At 38.0% G+C, this 21,159-nt stretch overlaps 1 protein-coding gene across 4 annotated transcripts in view; it reads right to left on the bottom strand.

Annotated features, from left to right (window-relative positions):
* Positions 1–21,159, bottom strand: part of ADCY2 (adenylate cyclase 2) — a 229,022-nt gene that overhangs the window by 47,551 nt on the left and 160,312 nt on the right. For all 4 annotated transcript variants that reach the window (XR_008464925.1, XM_054192034.1, XM_054192035.1 and 1 more), the window contains exons 13-15: positions 17,155–17,224; positions 12,834–12,931; positions 6,333–6,417 (exon numbers count right to left, since the gene is read on the bottom strand). Coding sequence is in view for 3 of the 4 variants with exons in the window: in XM_054192034.1 (XP_054048009.1) it covers positions 6,333–6,417; positions 12,834–12,931; positions 17,155–17,224 (253 nt within the window). In the remaining variant the exon portion in view is untranslated. The remainder of the gene's footprint in view (positions 1–6,332; positions 6,418–12,833; positions 12,932–17,154; positions 17,225–21,159) is intronic.

Raw genomic sequence — 21,159 nt, 5'->3', positions numbered from 1 at the left:
AATGAATGCTGTCTTTCTGAGTGAGATCAAGAACTGGTGCGAGAATTAATTGTGACAGCTATGTTGTAGATGAAAGACAATGTCGCAAGTGCTGTCACACTTCTCTCCTTCACACGCTGCTGAGGTTGGAACATCTTGACTGAAGGCCTCTTATTTACAGAAAGCTAGTGAATCACATTTTCTATAGTTCTATTATTGTTCTTTTCATTTTGCATTCAAATACAACTCAGTATTTTACTAATACTGATATTACAAAAAATGAAATCAAGACAAACAAAAAGCCCCAATATTCAGATTTTTTTCACATGCTTCTTTTCACTCAGACTTGAAGAAGACACCACAGTTAAATCCAAAGAACTGGCTGACAGTGATTACACTGACCTAAGTTTGGAGGAGGGTGATTTTTGCATAGAGACACAAGCTAATACTTTACATATTGTTGATAAAAAGTCCTATTGTTGATAAAAAGTACTTCTAAAAATACTAAAAGTACTAAAGTACTAAAAGTACTTCTAAAATGAGTACTGTAACACCAAGCTTTTGAACTCCATGGTGGCACTTGTAAATCTAAGCCAGGCGTTTTGAATCACACAAAATGCATCCAAGCGAAGAGTCTACTCAACTTACATTGGATACAACTGGTTTGACAAAAGCTAGAATCCTGAATAAAGAAATAACAGGAAAAAACTAAAGTTGGTATCACGTTTTTAATTTCACCATACTTTGCAGTGTTTATTATCCTTCACAAAGGGTCATGTTAAAATGGTTCACTTCAACTGTCTCATTCAAAGGCAAGAACACAGCAGCGAGCCATATAAATACGCCTTTAGGCACTCAGGGTTCAGTCCTGGTACTTCCTGTGCTGCTTTCCTCATTCAAGAAAACGTACAGTCGCTGTGTTATATGCTATTTTTAAGGTAAGGCGTTCTCAGTCCCTCCCATCAAAGTTGTTCTGTTTCACATGAAATATTTAAAGAACCTCTGGTTTTGAGAAAGTGCAAACCTGAATGACTTTAAAGACAGCGCTCAGGGCACTGAACTAGAAGGAGTTCTGAATGCTACATTCTACGTTGAACAAGTCTTGATCTCCAAGTAAGATGCTACCACCCAAAAACTGCCTCACGCAAAAGGAGCCCTGACCTGTGGCCATACTGCAGTACTTACATAGTCTCACTCATCAAAAAATATTAAAAGCGAACTTATTGGCACAACAGACATAAGAAACTTGTGGTTTTCACCAGGTTCGGCAACTTCTTCAGTTGGTCACAATCACATAACGTATCATCATAAACATACAACTCAAGAAGGAGTAAAGAGAGGGATTTTTGTTAGTGAAATCAGTACATTTCTAACAGTTCCTGAAGTCTGAAGTTTGATGCGTCTCTTTCATGGACCCTGCTGTAAGTGTCAAAGTGCCTCTCTGGGTTCTCCCTGCCTACTCCCATCCCTGTTTTAATCTTAATTTACAAGCAAAGCCTTACTATTGAAGAAACTTAAGGGCCTCGATCTTTTATTCATATCTGCGTTAAGGGAGACACACACATCAGAAGTAAGATTTCAAGTTGAAAATAATTTCAAAGTAGCGCTGGTGCTGATATTCCTGTCCTTGCAGAGCTTTTAAATATCTTAAGTGTACAGTCTTTCTGACTGTTAAGTACCAATGCCAATTGCTTTAGAGTAAAATACAAATCCCTGCAAACAAAGGTAAAGATTATATATCACTCTTTATACAGTGGTGTGATGTAATGCAACTAATAAATAACATGTTGTTTTCTAGCAGGGTCAGGGCAGCTCACATAATGGGTGCACTTTGATGGATGAGACGGTGACCTCAAAGCAGAGCATCTTTCTCGACTGTGGAGCCAGTTATTTTCTGCTGTTTGTTTTGTTGGTGTTGTGTTCTGCGAATTCCATGGTTGAGTTGGGCACTTAAACGTGTCCAGATGAGATGATAGGAAAGAAATGTTTTTACTCCTAATCTTCCTTGTTAGCTGAAGTAGCCAAATAGGTTTGCAAGGTATAAACATACGAAACAAAAAGCCATATTAATGGAAAATAGCTGGCACAAAGAGTATGTGGTATAAATTAAGTGGACGCGTGTCGCAGGTAATGCAAAGAAATTTTTGAGACAGTATTTGAATCAATGCACAAAGAACATCTGCTTGAGACTAATACTTCTTTGGCCGGCTACCTCAGCTACCACAGAGATCTTTCCTTTACATGCTTACTGTGGGTTTTTTTCCTATTGATTGTATTACATTTTCCAATATATCATTTAAGTAACCAGATCTCTGCTTCCTTGCATTCACATCAGGAGGTAAAACACATCTAACAGCTACCAAGTCTGAGGCATTTCACACTCATTCTATGAACTCATCTACACTTCAAGAAGATAAAGAGAAGAGACACAGAAAATATATGAGCTAAAGGACAATCACCGTCTTCTATCTTCAGGTAATTTGGGAAAGAAACCTCTCAAGGAAAATTCAAAGAAAATATTCAAAATTCATAAAAAAGAAGAGCCTACATTTAAAATATGAAAATATAAGCCAAAAAAGGATCTTTAAGGCCAAAAATACTCATAATCTTACGACTTAACTCTAAATATTGTGATTATCTAAAAAAAAATAAATTTAAAAAAACGGCACAGGCACAAAGAAGTAATTAGACTGTAAAAGATATAAATCCATTTCAACTTTCACAACATATGCCAATTTTAGCTAGGATTGATGGAGGCTTAACGCCTACGGGCAAACCACTGTTTCTAAGAGAACCGTTAGCCCTCCCTGCCCTTGGCCTGGTTGCCCAAGACACGTCCCAAAGGCAGGCTCTGGGAGGCTGCAGCCTCATTATTTGTGCTACTGCTCTGCCACATCATTTGATGGAAACATTCCTATTCTTATTTTATGGCTGATATCATCACTCCACAACAGATTGAGCTGGACCGCGCTGCAGTGCTGCCGAACAGTAAAATCAACTAATAATAAACTCAGAGTGAAAGAGTGAGCATAAATCTCGTCTTACAATATTGTGATTAAATTCCATAAGAGCTAGTAACATTAGCATTACAGTCTGGATGGGGTTTTTTTGGTTTGTTTGGTTTTTTTTCATTTACCAATGAAATGAAAATCACCCAGAGAAACTTGTTCAAAGTTGTTTTTTGCGTGACTTGCTCTGGGGTGGTGACAGCCACCTACAGTTGGTGCAGAGTGAGAAGGCAAAGCGTTAATGTATTGAGACAAGCACATAACGCAGTGACAGCCAGGTGTCCCAGACTGAGCTTAGATTTTGCTGTCTTTGCCGGCACTGCAGGTCCCACTCTATAAATCTCATAACAATCATGTAAATATTTGACTACTGCTGCAAGTTTATGTATGGGGTGCAGATGTCCAGGTTGGTGGTGGGGCCGGCAGGGCTGGCCCCTGTGTGGAGTGGCCGGGGCTGCCCCACGCTGGACACAGCCCGTTCCAACGGCCCCACCACAGGGCACAGCTGAGTCCCTCAGCCACAGGGAAAGCCTGTGTAAGAAAGGGCAGAAAACGTTGGTCAGAGAAGGGAGGAGGGAACAAAAAGAGTGAGAAACAGCAGAAGGAACACCAAGGTCGTTGAAGGAGGAGGAAGAGGTACTCCATGCTGGAGCAGATGTCCACACTGCAGCCCATGGAGGACCCATGCTGGAGCAGGTGGATGTTCCTGAAGTAACTGCAGCTTGTGGAGACCCCACGCTGGAGCAGGGTGAAAGTGTGAAGGGAAGGAGCAGCAAAGAGAAGTGTTTATGTATTGACTGCCCTGGACCCCTATCTGTGCTAAGGAGGTGAGGTAGAGGAGTCTGGGGTGCAGGAGTGAAGTTGAGTTTGAGAGGGGTGGTGGGAGGTATAGTGTGGTTGTAATGTTTGTTTTCGTTTCTTACCACCCAAATCTATCTTAATTGGCAATACATTAAATTAATTTTCCCCAAGTTGAGTCTGCTTTGTCTATGACAGTAATTGGTAAGTGATCTCCCCGCCTCTATCTCAGCCCACGAGCCTTCTCATCCTATTTTCCTCCCCCATGCCGCTGAAGAGGTACAGTGAGTGAGTAGCTGGGTGGGTGCCTGGCCCATAGCCAATGCCAACCCACCACAGTTCATCCGTCAGGGTCCATCAGGCCCAAAAAATTATCTTCTTTTTTTGTGCATTTTTAGAAGAGAGATATTTGCTGATTTTAAACTCTGTAGTTAATGTGCAGGTGTACACACATGCAAGTCCACATTTACTAAATGCATTCTGCAAGGGAATCCAAAATGTACCCCTTTAGAAACAGAGGTGGGAAAAACCTACACTGGCAAAAAAACCAACCCAAACCCAATTGGGATTAGGACAATACAGCTTGATTTCTGTTTATGCTGTCACGATAGAGTTAAAACTCAGATATTGACACTTTCTCACTTGAGAATTTCAGACTTTTTCTTCTAGAAAGAAAGCATTTATGGTTATGGGTCAGATATCACAATGGATATTCTACTGAAACATAACAGTCAAACAATAGGGTGTCACTGCGGTTAAAGCTGCAAAACAATACTTGGATTTTGACATGAAAGAAGAAATCTTAGGGAGAGGACAGGGGAAAGATAAACCGACTGCCTCTTTTGTTAGCTGCCTCTCATCCGTCACCTTACAGAACTACATCCACGCTTGTGAAGGAAAGACAGCGCTGCATCAACTATGGTGATAACTTACTTGTTGAAAGGCTTCTTAGCAGCATAGCTTCTGTATTAGAGCAGCTGAACTCATAAAGACAGACATAAATAGCTCCTCTTCAAGCTACTTAGGTTAGAACATGACATCTCACAAGTCAACAGAAATGCAGTAATAGGTCTCCATTTCTGGTAAGTATTTACAGTACATCAAGACATAGGAAAACAACATTGAAAGTAGGTGTCAGATATTATTTATGTGGCACGAGTCCTCAACTCTGACTTGGGATATTTGCTTAGCTATCCCTTGAAATGTAGAAAAGTATGCTTATATATCCCCTAAGATACATTATATATAAAAGCCCCAGAAGAGTGTTATGTCCCAACACTTCTTGATACCATTTCATTGGCACCTCTCTTTCCTACAGGAAAAAGGCTGGCTTTTCCTTGAAGGATTTTTTTTTTTTTACTTTGCACATTCAACAGCAGTACTCTGACTCCATCGTTTTACTCTTATGTCAATAAAAAACAGCATTCAAGCATGACGTTACATGAGAATTAATCTTTGCTGTTAAGTAATAGCAATACCTCTAGGACCTCACTCCAAGGATTTAAAATATTTAAAAGTACTGTTGCATGATGTCTCAAATGAATTCCTGAGTGGTGGCAGCATCCCTACCTTATTGGAAAGACAACTGAAATGTAGATTAATTACATTTTCTTAAAAACATGTCCTGGTTAATTACAAGTCTCACAAGGGAAGGGGAGAAATTATAAAATCACGCTTCCACTGTTTCTTGCTTCAACTGCCAGGCCACCTTTCCTTACTGTTTTACTGCATAGTGATGTAATTGTCTTTCCCATGTGCATGTTTTACTTTTTTATAAAAGATCTTTCTCTCAGCTTTCTCCATGAGAGCTTGTGGAAAAATGCAAACAGAGAGAAGTGGGGATTAAGGTACAGGTAGTTTTATTCTAGATTACATGCCAAATTCAAATAGCATCCACTTTCTTACAAATCCTGAAATACCTTGTTCTAGATGGAGTTCTATCTTGGCGCTATTTGAAAATGACTGAAAGGAGGACAATAATACTTGTGAATTATATTGTGAAATGCTGAAAGGTTTGCCCAAATCTTGAATTAAGTGAAATTCTCAAATTCAGTATATTATTGAGTACACTAATAGGCATTACACTAACACCTGGACCACTCAATGGCAAAATTAGAATTTTACTATAAAATGTTTATGTGTCAAATTAAATTATTATCATGAACAAATACAAATCAAATAAATTCACAGTTCCCCAAATTAAAGCATTCATAAGATGAGTCACCTCCTGTAAGCACAATAGCAAAAATTTTGAAGAGACAATCAATCAAACAATGCAAACCTCTCAGAGGATCCAGCTTCACATGGGAGAAAGAGCATGTCAGTGAAGGTACACACAGTCACCACACTGACCTTTTCTGTTTTTCAGACAAATGAGGACATTTTATAGTACGTTAACATGGACAAAACAACATCCTCAGAAGCCTGAGCGTGCAAGCTTTTCTCATTTAACTGGTACTCAGCAAAGGCAGAGTGAGTTGGCAAAATCAGAACATGCGATTTAAAAGAAACCATTAACTACTGGATTACATTTCCTTGAATACCTACCAAAAGCTGTCCAGCAAAGCAGATAAACAAAATGAAGGAAAGCAAGAGAAATGCAGCCCCGAATGAAATTCCAAGAATAGATGTTCTACAAGAAATAAGAAAACATGTATTAGTTTCTCTGTTACACATTTTTAGCATGACCTTTCTCTGTGTACAATACTGATGATACGAAAAATTGCCGTGTGCAAGCTGCAACTTCCAAACATCAAAACTTCTAAAACCAACTCCAATCCTTATCATAATGACAAGCCTTTTTCCTGCCATTTTCTCAACTCAGGAATGCTTGAATTGGCTTTACCTCTCACTTTTTGGAACTATTACCATGAGAAGATAACAATTTCCGCACAAACAAGTTAAATGACAGAGGGTATTAACAGCAGCAATGTTTTGGGGTTTTTTGTTTTTACTTTAGAAAGGCTGTATTAAAGAAGATCCTTATAGCTTTATTTTTATGCTGTTTATTATATAATTTAAGAGGCTAATATGTACACAAAATAAACTTCTTGGTAGTGTATACATTCCTCCCGTCCCCGCCCCGCTCCAAGGTTGGAAAAGTAATAGCACGGGACAGTGCTGTCCAGTTTTCAGTGTCTCACCGCTAGAACCTGTGATATCTGTGATATTGCAGTCTCTCAGTCAGCATGGGCCCTAATACAGGGACTGCTATTTCACTAATAGACAGGGATTCAACACCTCTGAAAACTCCATTTTATATCAAAATTGAGTGGTCGGCCCGTAGATTCTGAAGTATCAGAGGAAAGGATAGGAAGGAAAACTAAACACCATGAAGAAAAGAAAAAACAACAACAGACTTCAAATGAAAAAAACCCAACAGAGTAATCTATACTCTTCCTGAAATCATCCTTACTCAGTGTTTTAGCTCATCCTTTTCTTGTATGTTATAAATAGGAAAGTCTAGCCAAAAGAGTGTCACTGGATGCTCAGTAAACAGAAACGGGGATGCAGAAGCAATCCGTGCATGCATTCATTCCACAAATGTGGAAATCTCTCTATATGAATACCACAGTTGAACGTAATTGCTCCATCAGGCACCATACGGGAGGTACTTAGCATGGCTGCCTAGGGAAAGATGCAGCGGGACCTAATTATGTTTAATGAATGCTAAGAGGAGATCAGAAGCTCTAGACCAACTGAGTTGTTTAAGCACGGGAACTAGATGCTCTCGTGAAGTCTCTCACCTGAGTGTCTGCTTTAAGTGTTAATCACATAATTGACAGTTTTACAGAATTAAAAAATATAACTCAACTCCTTTGAGCACCAGCAAATATCCTATTTTATCAGACCTTATATGATAGAAATATTGGCATGACAATTTAGAAGTAAGTTTTATATCCCTTGCTTTTTCCTCAAACAAGTTAGCTCCTCCATAAATGTATGATTCAGAATTGTTAAAATACATTATCAATAAAAGCATATATCTCTCTTCTTTAGACATGCCATCTGAACTCAAATATATACACATTTTATAAACTATGATAGTAAAAATTTAGGAGTAGAACTCTATGGATCAATTTCCTTGGATTACATACAAATATGGGAAAACATTTTGATCTGTTTCAACAACAGTGATATAGAAGCTATTTTCAGGAATGAACGAAAAAGCATTAACTTCACAAACCAATTTGATGCCATACTACTGCCATTAAAAGCATTTTGGAGAATAATTTATGAGCTTTCCTGCCAATCATTCGGAGAACCTCTTATATGCTAAGTATTCATCAGAATTTGGGTCGATGTGAACAGCTAATGAAAAACAAACAACTGGCAATTCACAACCTACATTGATCCTGAAAAAAATGTTTCTTTTAGAAGTTATTTGAAAATCATTATTGCTTATGAATACATGTTCTCCAAGAATTTCTCATCAAGACTGAGACAGTAAGCTGTACATCAGCGGATGTAAAACTACAGTCTATTCTTAGGAATTTAAAATCTAGTAAGCAACAGGAGGGATGAAAGAAAAGGAAAATAATTAACAGGCTTTTTTTTTTTATATACGCATAAGCACTTCAAATAATACATATCCTTGAGTAAGACTCAGGTAACCATATCTGCATTTCAAACTATTGCTATTCTTTCTCTGATAGGCAGGATACAAAAAAGCAGGCTGCACACCTTAAGAAATGATTCAACACAAGAATGGCCTTAGGAGTCAAGTTTGGAGTGCACCCTTGTAGAAGAAGAAATGAAGATATTTGTGACAGAAACTGGAGAGCAAGGGAAATAAAATTAACATGGCACAAGGAAAGCTTAGGCGAAGAGTACTTAGTTACATGGGCAACAGGCAAGAACAAAAGGTCTTTGTAGCTGTTTTGCTACATGATCAATGATGTTATCGGTGTGGCACAAGAAAAAGAGTTACACAGCAAGGTGAGCAAGATTCTGATTATCGGGACAAAGAGAAAAGGACTGAGGATAAGGAAAAGCGCTATCTTAGCATCCAGATTTGAGAGGTGAATACAGAGAAAAAAAAGTTGTAAGATTTTTGCTCCCCACACCTTCTTATTTTCTAGGAACAGCAGGACTTCTGTTTCAGTAGGCTAAGTTGAAACAGCTTCATGCTGCTCCTAGAAGGAAAAAAGCCGGCTGAAAATGCTATAACGGGAAGCAAAATACTAAAGATTAAGTGCCACCATAAACGAGACTCATTTGAAGCAACGACCATAGGAAAGCCATAACATGGGTTTATTTTTTGTCACTGGAACATTACAAAAACAGTACGGGTCTTTACAGCAAACTAATCTTGCCTTTATTTTGTAGACTCATCAAACATGCTGCACAGGTCACCAAACGCATTGCACTGACAGATTCGGGCAAACCATTTTGTCAAAGGAGCACCTGGGATCCCACAAAGCAGCTCATTTTTTACCTGCCTCTTCCTATGCTTCAAGGAATGTCCTAAATTCTGAAAGGTCTGCGCTCTCCTACAGAACCCCACCAGGAACCCTGACAGAACAGCCCTTGACAATAACCTACAGAGGGACAGAGTTTAAAACCATGAAACAACACAACAGCTTCCCAGGCTTCAGATAGTTCCAAGTCTAAATAATTTATGATCTTGGCTATTCTCATATTTTTCTGGTTTCATCAGTAAATATCTGTTTTGAATAATTCATTTTTATCAGGTGGTATGAGATTGGAAAAAAAAAATTGTATTTGTACATACTTATGTTTTGGTGGTAACATTTTAAATGAAAAATAAAAAATTATTATGAAGATACTGAAAAATGGAGAAGAGAACACATTATTTCTACACTTATGTAACTTTTAGGAAAATATGTGACTTATGGCACATGTCCCTTAATGGAACGTAGAAAATTTCCTTAGCTTGCCAGGTAATTAACATTCATGTTTTGAACTATTTGATTGCAAATTCTCTTGTGGTGATAAAATCATAATGAAGCAATTACAAATGACAATTATACAAGGCAATACTGAATTCAGACTTTCTAGTATCTAATAATAGCTTTTTCTTTCTTAATTAGAGTGATGCTTTTCCTAAGCCATCAATGGACTCAACGGCTATGTAGACTAACTGTATGGCAGTTTCAGTGTTAAGAAAGATCATTTGAGTATTGTAACTCCACTTGAGTTTTTTTAAAATCAGATACAGCAGAAAAATAGCTAGTAAAGGTGGTTTTCTTTTGTTTATACCGTCTTATATTTTACACACCTGCTTTCAGAAAAAGTTTTGAAGTACTACCTTTTCTATAAAGAAATTCATCTGTGCCTGACTGGAAGTACTATGTTAAGGCCTCCTAACAACCTTCCACTAACGAGATGTTTGTTAGTTTGGCATGACTCAGGACAAAAGGACACAATTTCTTGAACATAGCAGCCCCAGAGAGCGAAGACTTGGGAAGAATCTTAAGTGTAGCCCCAAACAAATAAATCCCTTACTTGAATAGCACAAGAAGTAACTCCTGTTCAAAAGGAATACACTTTGATCAATTCACCAGTTTGCATTTCAGAAAACCACACTACCAATTCCATGTTAGTTGGCTGTTTCCCTAAATAAAGAATGTCAGGTTGTTGTGAATTACTAGGGATACTTGTGTCACTAGGTAAACCAAGAATGCCAGAGAGTCACTGAAGGCCTCTTCGAGGAACCATAATAGTCAAGATTCGCTGTCATTTTAATGTCACAGTAAAGACCCACTCCTCATGATAAATTTCACCCCAAGATAATGTTGACTTGATTACACATATATCTACCACTTTGTGTAACGTTTTTCATGTAAACACGACATCAGTTTATTACCCTGGGAAAATTAAAACATTAATAAATTATTTCAGCCTTGAAATAAATGTCTCGTGATCTTGGAGATACTACTTATTACTTGCAACTTGCTGGATATTACTCACCATCAAATATCTCCAAATCTACTTTAAAGCAGCAGGTGGTGTGCCTGCACAGAAATCAACGATATTACACTGCTGCAAAACTAGATAAACGGAATAGTGAATCAATAAAACCCAACGACAGACGCAGCTTATCTCCCTGTCTTCATTAGATCACCATTTAAAAATCCAGTAGAATTTTTGGAAGAAAAAAAAAGTTTGGATAGAATTTTAGACTAAATTATGATTTTTTTAATTTTTTTTTTCTCTGGAAAGAAATGACTTTGGCAGCACTGGAGTATGTTTGATTTAAGTTACATTTGTGATGACTACATACACTGGTGATTTTTCACCTTTTTTTTAAAAAATTTGCAATGCTTACAGTTTTCCAGCAAAGATGCAGATGCTTGTATAATACCTTGCCTTTCTGTCTTCCATTTTTGCATCTATTAAATTAATTCACAGACTACTTGAAGCTGAATACCAGTCATGTTGGCAATATCTGATTTTGTACTCTCACTTCTACAATTTAATATGCAGCCCTTAAAAAGGATCAAAAGATAATTTACATTTTGGTACTGAAAATGATAAATCATATGTATCTTTTGCTCTGCTGTTAGAAAGAGACCACGTAATATAAGCATATCCTTTTACAAGTTGGAGGACACTTGCCTTAGTTGAATAGAGCTCCCTAGAGTTCACTAATTTCAAGTATCTGATATATTTTAATAAGCTACACAATTGGTTTAAGAGACATAGTAAGGATATAGCAAAATGAGCATTTTACTATATGTATGATAGGTGATAAATCTAGATTCATTTTCTTGGCTGAAATAAAAAGAAAAGTATGGATTCATAAATCATACTGCTGGAAGGGACTAGTTAGATCCAAGTTTGGTTTTTGGAATATCACAAACGAATTTCCCTTAACTAATTCCTGTACTAATCAAAATACAGTATGAGCTTGTAACCTAAGCTCATTATGCAAAATGACAAATAAAATTAGTCACGAGTCTTAATTTCAGATTTTGCAATACTAATGCCTGAAGTGAGACTGACCCATGTGTAGGATACTGCTGAATTCTTGGAAGAGGTCCCCTTGCGGCTTATGTCTCCATGTTAGAAACAAGCTGGGAAACCCTTTGCAAAGAAAATGCTGTAACATCTGAATAGAAGTCTATAAAACTTTATACATGTTATAAAACAAGTCTGCATTGTGGAAAGTCTATTTATAATGACCTAACAGTTCTTTCTGGCCTTGAATTAAAATGTTAAGTACTACAGCAGAAGACCAATCAATCAACTGAGGTTATAAATACAACTCCTAAAAGCGCTGTACAGGAGAAAAGACTGTGAGTGAAGAAATGCTGTATCACAGGGAATATACAGTGTTGTCTTTGGAAACAATTGCTATAAAACAAATATCAATTTTCCACTATGTAAACAATCAACAGCAAAATTCCATTTTAAGAAGTCTAATAAGACATTCTTTACTGGAACTGTCTTTAAGTTTTCTCAGCCTTTCTAGAATATGCACAGATAGAAAGGCAGCTGATTCATATGCACAAATATAAATTAGCTCATAATATATAGATTCTGTTAAAATAGTTATTCCAGCAATTGATTATAATATTTTAAAATTAGTTTTGAGAAGAGACATTTTATGAATAGTAATGCTGCTTGCATGCTGAATAGACCAATATTATCACAGTAATATGTTAAATACATTTATTTAATCACAGTCCCAATTCTGCAGTCCATTTTGTCCCACTACAACGTCCAAATGTCACACTTATTTTATGTGTAATTTTAGTTGTACAAACTTAGAGCTTGTATTACTTTTTTTAACGCATATCAATTTCATTCCTGTCATCATCACACATTTTAAAATGCAGAGTAAAACTAAAATGAATGAAGAATTGATACTAATGCTTGGCACCATGCTACTGACAGCATTTACAACTAGAAACAAGTATAATTTTGAAAATAGGCTGAAATCCTCAATCTTACCTGTTCAATTTAATTTCCATGAATTGACACCTGTAATCTGACAATTCCAGAATTTTTTACTTACACATGTTTATTTTTTATATTAATGAGCAAATATACGTAGGAATGAGTACATTAGATACCACTTACTTTGGCAAAACCAGAATCTGCACAACAAAAATGCAGAAGAATATGAGACAGGCACAAGTCACATAATACTTAAATGCAGGCAGAGTAGTTGCTCGATACTAGAAGAAAAAAAACAACAAATGTTAAAAACACAATTTCCAAAGCAGATAAAGTATCACCCAACTGAAATTCCAGCTTAAAGATGCAGATATGTACGGGCAGTCTTTAGCAACAGCAAATTTCCTGTCGTTCAACAACTTCCACATCCACTCTCATAGGGCTCATCAAGCATAGTATTGAATCTTTTTACTTCTTGAAGAACAGCCGTTTCAAATGGTTTTGTCTTGTTCTTACACAGAACAGGACTAGCCCAAATTAATCATAAAAAGGTTAATTAAAAAAATAACAGTGAAAGCATTTTTTAGAAATATTTTTAGCAATGGCCAACTATTCTTATCTGATTGCAAGTTTCTGAGTCTTTAATTCCCCAAACTGATTTTCGGTTATTAATAAATACTGAATGTGCTGAAACGATTATAAAAAAAACATAAGAGTCATTTAGACAGGAGACTTCTCAGCACACAAAGCAGCAAAGTGTAAACTGTGCTACAGATGTGTAGGAACATTTTATTTCCAACAGCATAGCTAGCAGTCATACTGATATTTACTGGGGTATATTATTACTTCAATTAAAATAGTTTATATCTGTGTTAAAAGGCCTCATGTGTCCACTGATACTATTAAACACCTGATATTCTTAGGAAAGAGTCAATTTGATCTGTTTTGTCATGAAAAAAAAAATCTATTTATGAATCTAATTAGCCTGTCTAGAGACATAAGAATTAAGCAATGAAATATTTATCAGAATCATTCTGCTATTTGAGATAGATATGTCTAGATTGAAATCAATTAAGTATTCAAAGGGAAATGACCTAAGTATTGGGCCTATTAAACTTACTTATCCTATCAAAGTTTTTCAAAGGGTAAGAGTTTAAGCTTTGATTATTAAAAGAAAATGTACCAAAGATTATTTTCACAAAGTGCTCAAAACGCAAACCTCATAAAATGGAAAGTTCATGAGCTGTGCTTTTTAACTGCAAGCACACAGCTGTGTCTTTGTGCTTAGTGCCAAGTTCTGCCCTTGAAACTGGTGCACCAAACTTTACGTGAACATGTAGAAATTGAGTTTAGCAACCCAACAGCTTTTTTTCACTTTGGAATTCTATGACAAATCAAAAGCAATCCTTATCACATACCTAACTGAATTTCAAGGCACAAATACGACTTTGCTCGATGGGTATGTTTGCAGTGAGTTTTGTTCTTCCACCTGTTAAATATGTTTGTTGTATATTAATGGTCTTGTCCAACAGTTTTGACCTTGAGATGTTGTAAAAATCTCAAAAAATTCATTTCAGTGTCTCACACTTCTCCAGACATTTCCCAGTGAAGTCAAGCAACTCGATGCTTAGGTTAAATAATTATTTTGCTTTATTACCTTGCTGTACTTTCAGGTCCTACAGGGCCTGAAAAGCTCCTGTTTAAATCAAAGGCAGGTTTCTTACTTAGTTCTTTAAAGTCAAGACTGGACCGATGAGTCATCAAAAGGCAGTGAAGAAAGATATTAAAAAGCCGGATCTGAAAAGAACAATTAGTTCTTTGCCATTCCATAGCATTTTGTAGTCTAAAAGAGATTAGACTCCTAGAGGGAGTATCTACACAGCCAAATAACTTAGCTCCCTGATTTTTTCCCAAGTCCTGATTCCCTGATTATCCAAATCGTGCCTGACAAACCTGGTGGCCTACTATGAGAAGGTCACAACATCAATAGACAAGGGGAGAGCAATTGACATCATTTACCTGGACCTGAGCAAAGCCTTTGACACTGTCCCGCACGACATCCTGGTCTCCAAGCTGATAAAATATGGGTTTGATGGACTGACAATTCAGTGGATAAAGAACTGGCTTGACGGCTGCACCCAAAGAGTGGCTGTCAATGGGTCCACATCCAAGTGGAGGCCAGTGACAAGTGGAGTCCCTCAAGGATCAGTACTGGGACCGGTCTTGTTTATCATCTTCGTCAGTGACATGGACAGCGGCATAGAGTGCACCCTCAGCAAGGTTGCTGACGACACCAAGCTGTGTGGGGCGGCTGACATGCTGGAGGGAAGGGATGCCATCCAGAGGGACCTTGACAGGCTGGAGAGGTGGGCCCATGCCAACCTCATGAAGTTCAGCAAGACCAAGTGCAAGGTCCTCCATCTGGGTCAGGGCAATCCCAAGCACCGATATAGGCTGGGCAGTGACTGGCTTGAGAGCAGCCCTGAAGAAAAGGACTTGGGGGTGTTGGTAGACGAGAGGCTCAACATGAGCCGTCAGTGTGCACTAGCAGCCCAGAAAGCCAATTGTATCCTGGGCTGCATCAGGAGAAGCGTGGCCAGCAGGTCGAGGGAGCTCTCCCCCTCTACTCCACTCTCGTGAGACCCCACCTGGAGTACTGCGTCCAATTCTGGAGCCCCTACTACAAGAGAGATATGGACGTGCTGGAACGTGTCCAGAGAAGAGCCACGAGGATGATCAGAGGGATGGAGCACCTCTCCTGTGAAGACAGACTGAGAGAGCTGGGGTTGTTCAGTCTGGAGAAAAGAAGGCTCCGAGGAGACCTTACAGTGGCCTACTTAAGGGGCCCTACAAGAAAGCTGGTGAGGGATTTTTTTGGATGTCGGGTAATGGTAGGACTAGAGGGAATGGATTAAAACAAGAAATGGGATGATTCAGACTGGACGTTAGGAAGAAGTTCTTCACCATGAGGGTGGTGAGACACTGGAAGAGGTTGCCCAGAGAGGTGGTGGAAGCCCCAGCCCTGGGAGTTTTTAAGGCCAGGCTGGACGGGGCTCTGAGCAACCTGATCTAGTGGGAGATGTCCCTGCCCACGGCAGGGGGGTTGGAACTAGATGATCTTTAAGGTCCCTTCCAACCCTAACAATTCTATGATTCTGTGATTCTATGAAATTGCACATATGATGGCTTTCTCTCAAGTTCTCTTTTGGAATTTATCCGTTAGTACCATCCACATTAAAATCTGAATGTGCTCCTACACACAAATTTGATCCACTCAGTGTATCCTTTAAACATTATGGATGAGACCACACCAGGTCTAGCTTCTTCTCTCTTATGCTGTCTCTAAAGAGCCTCAATAAGCCTTGAAACTTTTTTCACCCGAATGCATTGCCAAGGGCATACAACACATGCCTTTGTCAGCAGGCCATAAGAACGTTATTCTGCTGAGCTGTAAAAGAATCTGAAAATTATTTCAGATGCTTTGAACCGAAAGACATCTACAAAAATAATTATATATGTGTTTGACCACCACACGGGACCCAGAGTGTACTTGCACCTATGCTATGCAGTGTGAACACAGTATGGTAATACTTCCTCTAACCCGTTCTCACCGGGTTCACTCATTTATACAGCCAGTTTTGTTCAAACCTACCTCTTACTTCCCTGAAGGACAGCATAACTGTTCAGCTATCAGCTGCCCTATGCTTATGAGAAAGCTGAAAGAGGCAACTCTCCAGTCTTCCTGCTGAAGCTGTGTCAGTTTGTAGAAACAAACTCAACTCTATAAGGCCATAAAACAAACAAACAGCCTGACTTTGTGGGCTAGTGGTCATGACAGTCACCTACAAGGGAGAAATCTTTCATTCTGATTAAGGACTCCAAGGACTAGAAACAATATCATTTACTTCATCTGTATATAAATGTCTCAAAAATATTTTATCACACATATTAGTCAGAAGAACATTTTGTGTGTTGCATCCAATACAGCTAGGCATTTTTCTTAAAAAACATTAGTATCGTTTCCCCAGAATGACTGTGAGCATCAAGTGCACATGGACAAAACTAAGGAACAACTGATATCATTACAAGACTATCATTACTACAGGTTGGGTCTTTGAGATATGTCAAAAGAAAAAAAACCAAAAAAACAGTGGAGCTTGATAAATGCCTTCAGAGGATGTATGTGATGGAACTTAGGAATTCTTCGCTCCAGTTACACCAAATTTGGGTTATCAAATCTCCTCCCACTTCTCTGAGACCACGAAAATTTCAAGGAATTCAAGTGAATTACAGGGTCTTACGAACAGCAAAGCAGTCTCAGGCATCATACTCATAAAATTTCTTCCATAAATGACCTAAACCATTATTGTGCGCTTTGAGAACTTCTCCCTGCAGGAGAGGTGCTGTGGCCATGGCTCTATATTACAAAAGCAAGGGATACAAGCCTCACGTAGGATGAGGCAAAGAAGGAATCAACCGTGAATTTGCAGTGAAAATAACTTACTTCTTTTTCCAGAGTCTTGTTATAGAAAAGAAGTGATATTCTTTGAATGTCTTCAGATTTAAGCCACTGCCTAGAAGAGAAAAGGAACATTACAACTGACACAATAATAAAGCAGTCCTGTCTTTTTATATTACTGAAATGCAGCAAAATAAGAAAATCACCTTGAATAAAGCAAGTTCCTGTGTATTGCAATGTATATGGTGAATTGCACTTACAGTAAAAGTGGAAACTACGAATCCCCTCTCCCTTTTGACTTCTATTGCTAACGTACACATAAAACAAAAGCTCAGATGAACCATTTTTTCTGTGGATCATTTCTAAGGACAATCAAGGGAGAGATTTATATGAAGTAATTCTGACACTGACATTCCACTCATGGCCAAAATACTGTAGTATATCCAGTGCACAGAAGAGAACCTGGGATAAAAACAGTCCTTCAGAAGGTACCTTTAAGAAGCGCACTGTTACAATATGCAAGAGTGGCAGGGAAATTACACTTGCCAAACTCCTATTCTGAATGAAAATGCAAAAAACATTATTAAAAGGGTTGGAGTGATTTTATCTTTGAGCTGTATTACTCTCTTGACCACGACCCTGTACTCTAGAGCTAGATTTTGATCTTTTTACTGATTATAAAAACATCTTCTGTGCTTAAAGATGAGGAATACAAAATAGAATAAGTACTTGCATTGAAATGACAAATGTATTTTAGAATAAGTGAATCTTATCAAAAGCTTGACATAATTTTTACAAAATGAAATGTCCTAATATGAAAGTCTACATTTATTTTAATGGCCACTTGAAAAGAAACAGAATATTTAAATTTCAAGAGGGTTAGGCTGCTTGCACCTCAAGGGGACTAGAAAAATTTGAAAAAAATATTTAAGCAGACTACGTGTGTGAACATACAATATTTGAGCTTGAACACTAACAGCAGGGCTTGAGATTGTTTTGCAACCTTTCCAGCTTTAACTTTAAATTAGGCTCGAAGCTAGTAGTGTAGCTAATGCCTCCTAAATAAAAGGGAATTTATCAACCAATAGACAGCAATGAAAATAAGTAGCAGCAATGAACCACAGTGGAATCTATCCTAAATTAAGGTCTTGAGAGAGCACGAGTGGACAGAGTAGAGTGTAAGCTATTAGCTTTGATTTGTGAAATCTGAAATATCTGTTTTCTTGCCTGGGTGACTATCCCTGTTCCCATGCAGTCAGTTTCATTATAAAAAGGGGCTGAAAACATACTCAGTTCTAGGTATCCTTAATTCAAAAATATTTTTCCCAGTTTGCTCTGCAATAGCTCATATCTATGTCTGATCACAGTTAGGATTCTGAGAACAGAGAGATATGATAAAGCATGATTTTGGTTAGGTCTAGCTGTAATCTACTGGAGAAAACATTCAGTTTGTGGAACATTTTTGGTAAACTGCCAAAATGAAGTGCAAGTCTCTTTCCATTTAGTTATAATAATTGAACAAAAAGTAACCTCTTCTCCAAACTGTTAACTAATTTCCTCTTTTTTCTTATGCCATCTGACAGGCGGATTGATTTAATTACCATTACCACACTGCTAAAAAGTTCTGTCTGCAGATCTACTCCCAAAGGCCTCATTTGGCCTGTGCACACTTGATGGCATGTGAAGTCAGTAGTGCCATTTAGAGCAAATGCTGCCTCATACTCCATACTACAAGCTCATGTTTCCAGGAGCTTTTACTTCTATTTTAAAGCTCAGAAAAAACTATGCCGGTTTTAGGTAGAAGGCCTAAATGAGAAAAGGGAGACGCCTGAAATGAGAGAAACGGTGTAAACCAGACAAACGGAAGTGGATAATAAGTACAGAAAAGGGAGCATAAAGTCCCATACCTTTGGCACAGAGACAAGGGCTGAAAAATTCTGCCTACAGCCTGACTCCTTGGTAAGCCCAAAAGTTACTGAAGTATCTGTATGTGGGGATATGCCTCCTGGCTAGCTAGGTACCAAGTTTCTGTTTAAATTCTTTTGCAGCTCAAGGAACAACACAGACAGGCAGCTGAATTCTGCCTGTACCCACAGAGGCGTGTGGTTTGACAGGGCTTGTACTGATTGACAACATACAGCAAGGAATTATGCGCAAGAACATAGCGGCCACCGTGACTTAATTAAAAAGAGAGGAAAGAGTGTGTTTCTCTTTAACATATTAACCTACTTACCAAAGAGCAAATAACTTTAGTTTAGCTCCCCCTGTAGGTGTATATTTAGCTAGCCAATTGCTATCCATCCATCCATCTATCCATCCATCATGTGATGTCCTACAGAAGTCCCCTAATCACCAAGGTTCAGGATGGCATAGCTAGGGCTTCTCATGCCCCTGCTGTGCAGGATGGGCACTTTGCAGCCAGCAATACTTTGTTCAAGGAACGGGGAAAAGAACCATGTGGAGGAAGTATGATGCTAAGGTACTCAGCTAAGATACAGAAGCTTTTTGTTCCTTGCTTGCCCTTTTAAATCTGAATTTACCTATCTTTTAATGTAATGCTCCAACTAAGGTCATAACTTTCCTCACGTAACTTTGCATGGAGCATTGCCAACTAAATCTACTACTCCGCCTCACATTATAAGGCCAGTGGGCTGCTTTTTAGACGTCACAGTTTCATTCACATTCCAGAAGAAGGAATTGAACCCAGACACCCTGAGCTACTGACAGTGTGTGAATGTGGCACTTGGCAGTTTTGTGGCAAGATGGCTAAGCTTGTGAACCATCAGGAGAGCAGTGAGGGAGGGAGCCCGGAAAAAACGGTTCACTGCTTTAAAAACCTGAGGTACAATTTCAATATGTACTGCGCTATTTTACACTGTGTAAAAAAAGTGATTCATTTGGACTACAGCTTTGTCTTGGACTAAGAAGATCCAGACTCCACATTCCCTTATCTTCCAGTTACTGGCTGTTAAACACCTGGGCATGTAATGTCCAAAGACTCACATATTATGACCATTTGCTTGCAAACAGTTACTTTTTTCACACGACGACACATGGCAAAGAACAGTGATGTGGATGAAAAAAACAGACTTTGCTGACATCTCAGGGTAGAAGAAACAATGGTCTGTACAACGAATGTTTGCTTTAAAATTATTTTCACGCAATGTTCTAATTGAAAAGGTTAATGGTAACTTTAATACCATATTTTATGTGCAATAATGTGCTTTTTTCATTTTCTTCATTCAGACACAGACCTACTTGCTACACAATCTGAACTTAACACTTAAAAACGTTTAGAAGTACCATTTTTCTCATAGATTTTCTTAAAAGTTTGCTTCTTATTTCACAAAAGCAGAAGATTGAGCTTCACAACAACTCCATTAGATTAGCTGATAGTGTTATTTTCATTTTACAACCACAAAACTGAGGCAAAAAAAAATAATGAACAATTAGAAAGAAAACAAAACTCTGATTAGTTTTGTGTCTTAAATGTAGGAAATCTTTTATCTAACTTTACGGAGTGCTTAGCATTAACTTGCCCTTTGGGGAATCAGCACTTTTGACAACTTATTCTCAGGTACCCAACTGAATAATATCATTTAAGTGACTCATTCAGCAAATCAATACAGGGGTAGATAGAGAATCTAGTTTTGGAAGGTGGCATTCAGCCTCTCTGATATACAAGATCATTCCTTATCTTTCTGCAATTCCCCGTGTAATTCACAAAACGCAGTGAAACTTTTTCAGCAACCTTTTTTTATCACACAAACCTCTATTATCCCCCAAGTTTCTCTGAATTTTATGCACTAGTTAGATAAGACGGGGATTCTCTGAGATAAAGCAATGTACAGTATGATCATACCAATACTTTATTTTAATGCATTTATACAGATGCTTTACTTTTAACATCAAACCATCATTTTAGAATCCACTTATCAGAGCAAGTGTACTCGAAGACACATAAAAACTGACAAAATCTGTATAGCTGTTTTAGGCAAGTCTAGTATAATCAAAAGGCTTTGCTTATCACATGATCTGCTCTCTTTCACT

The sequence above is a fragment of the Rissa tridactyla genome, chromosome 2, assembly GCF_028500815.1.
Source record: "Rissa tridactyla isolate bRisTri1 chromosome 2, bRisTri1.patW.cur.20221130, whole genome shotgun sequence".
In the NCBI taxonomy this organism is placed as follows: Eukaryota; Metazoa; Chordata; class Aves; order Charadriiformes; family Laridae; genus Rissa; species Rissa tridactyla.
Note: the sequence above shows the minus strand (reverse complement) of the source record. Positions and strands in the feature narration are given on the sequence as shown.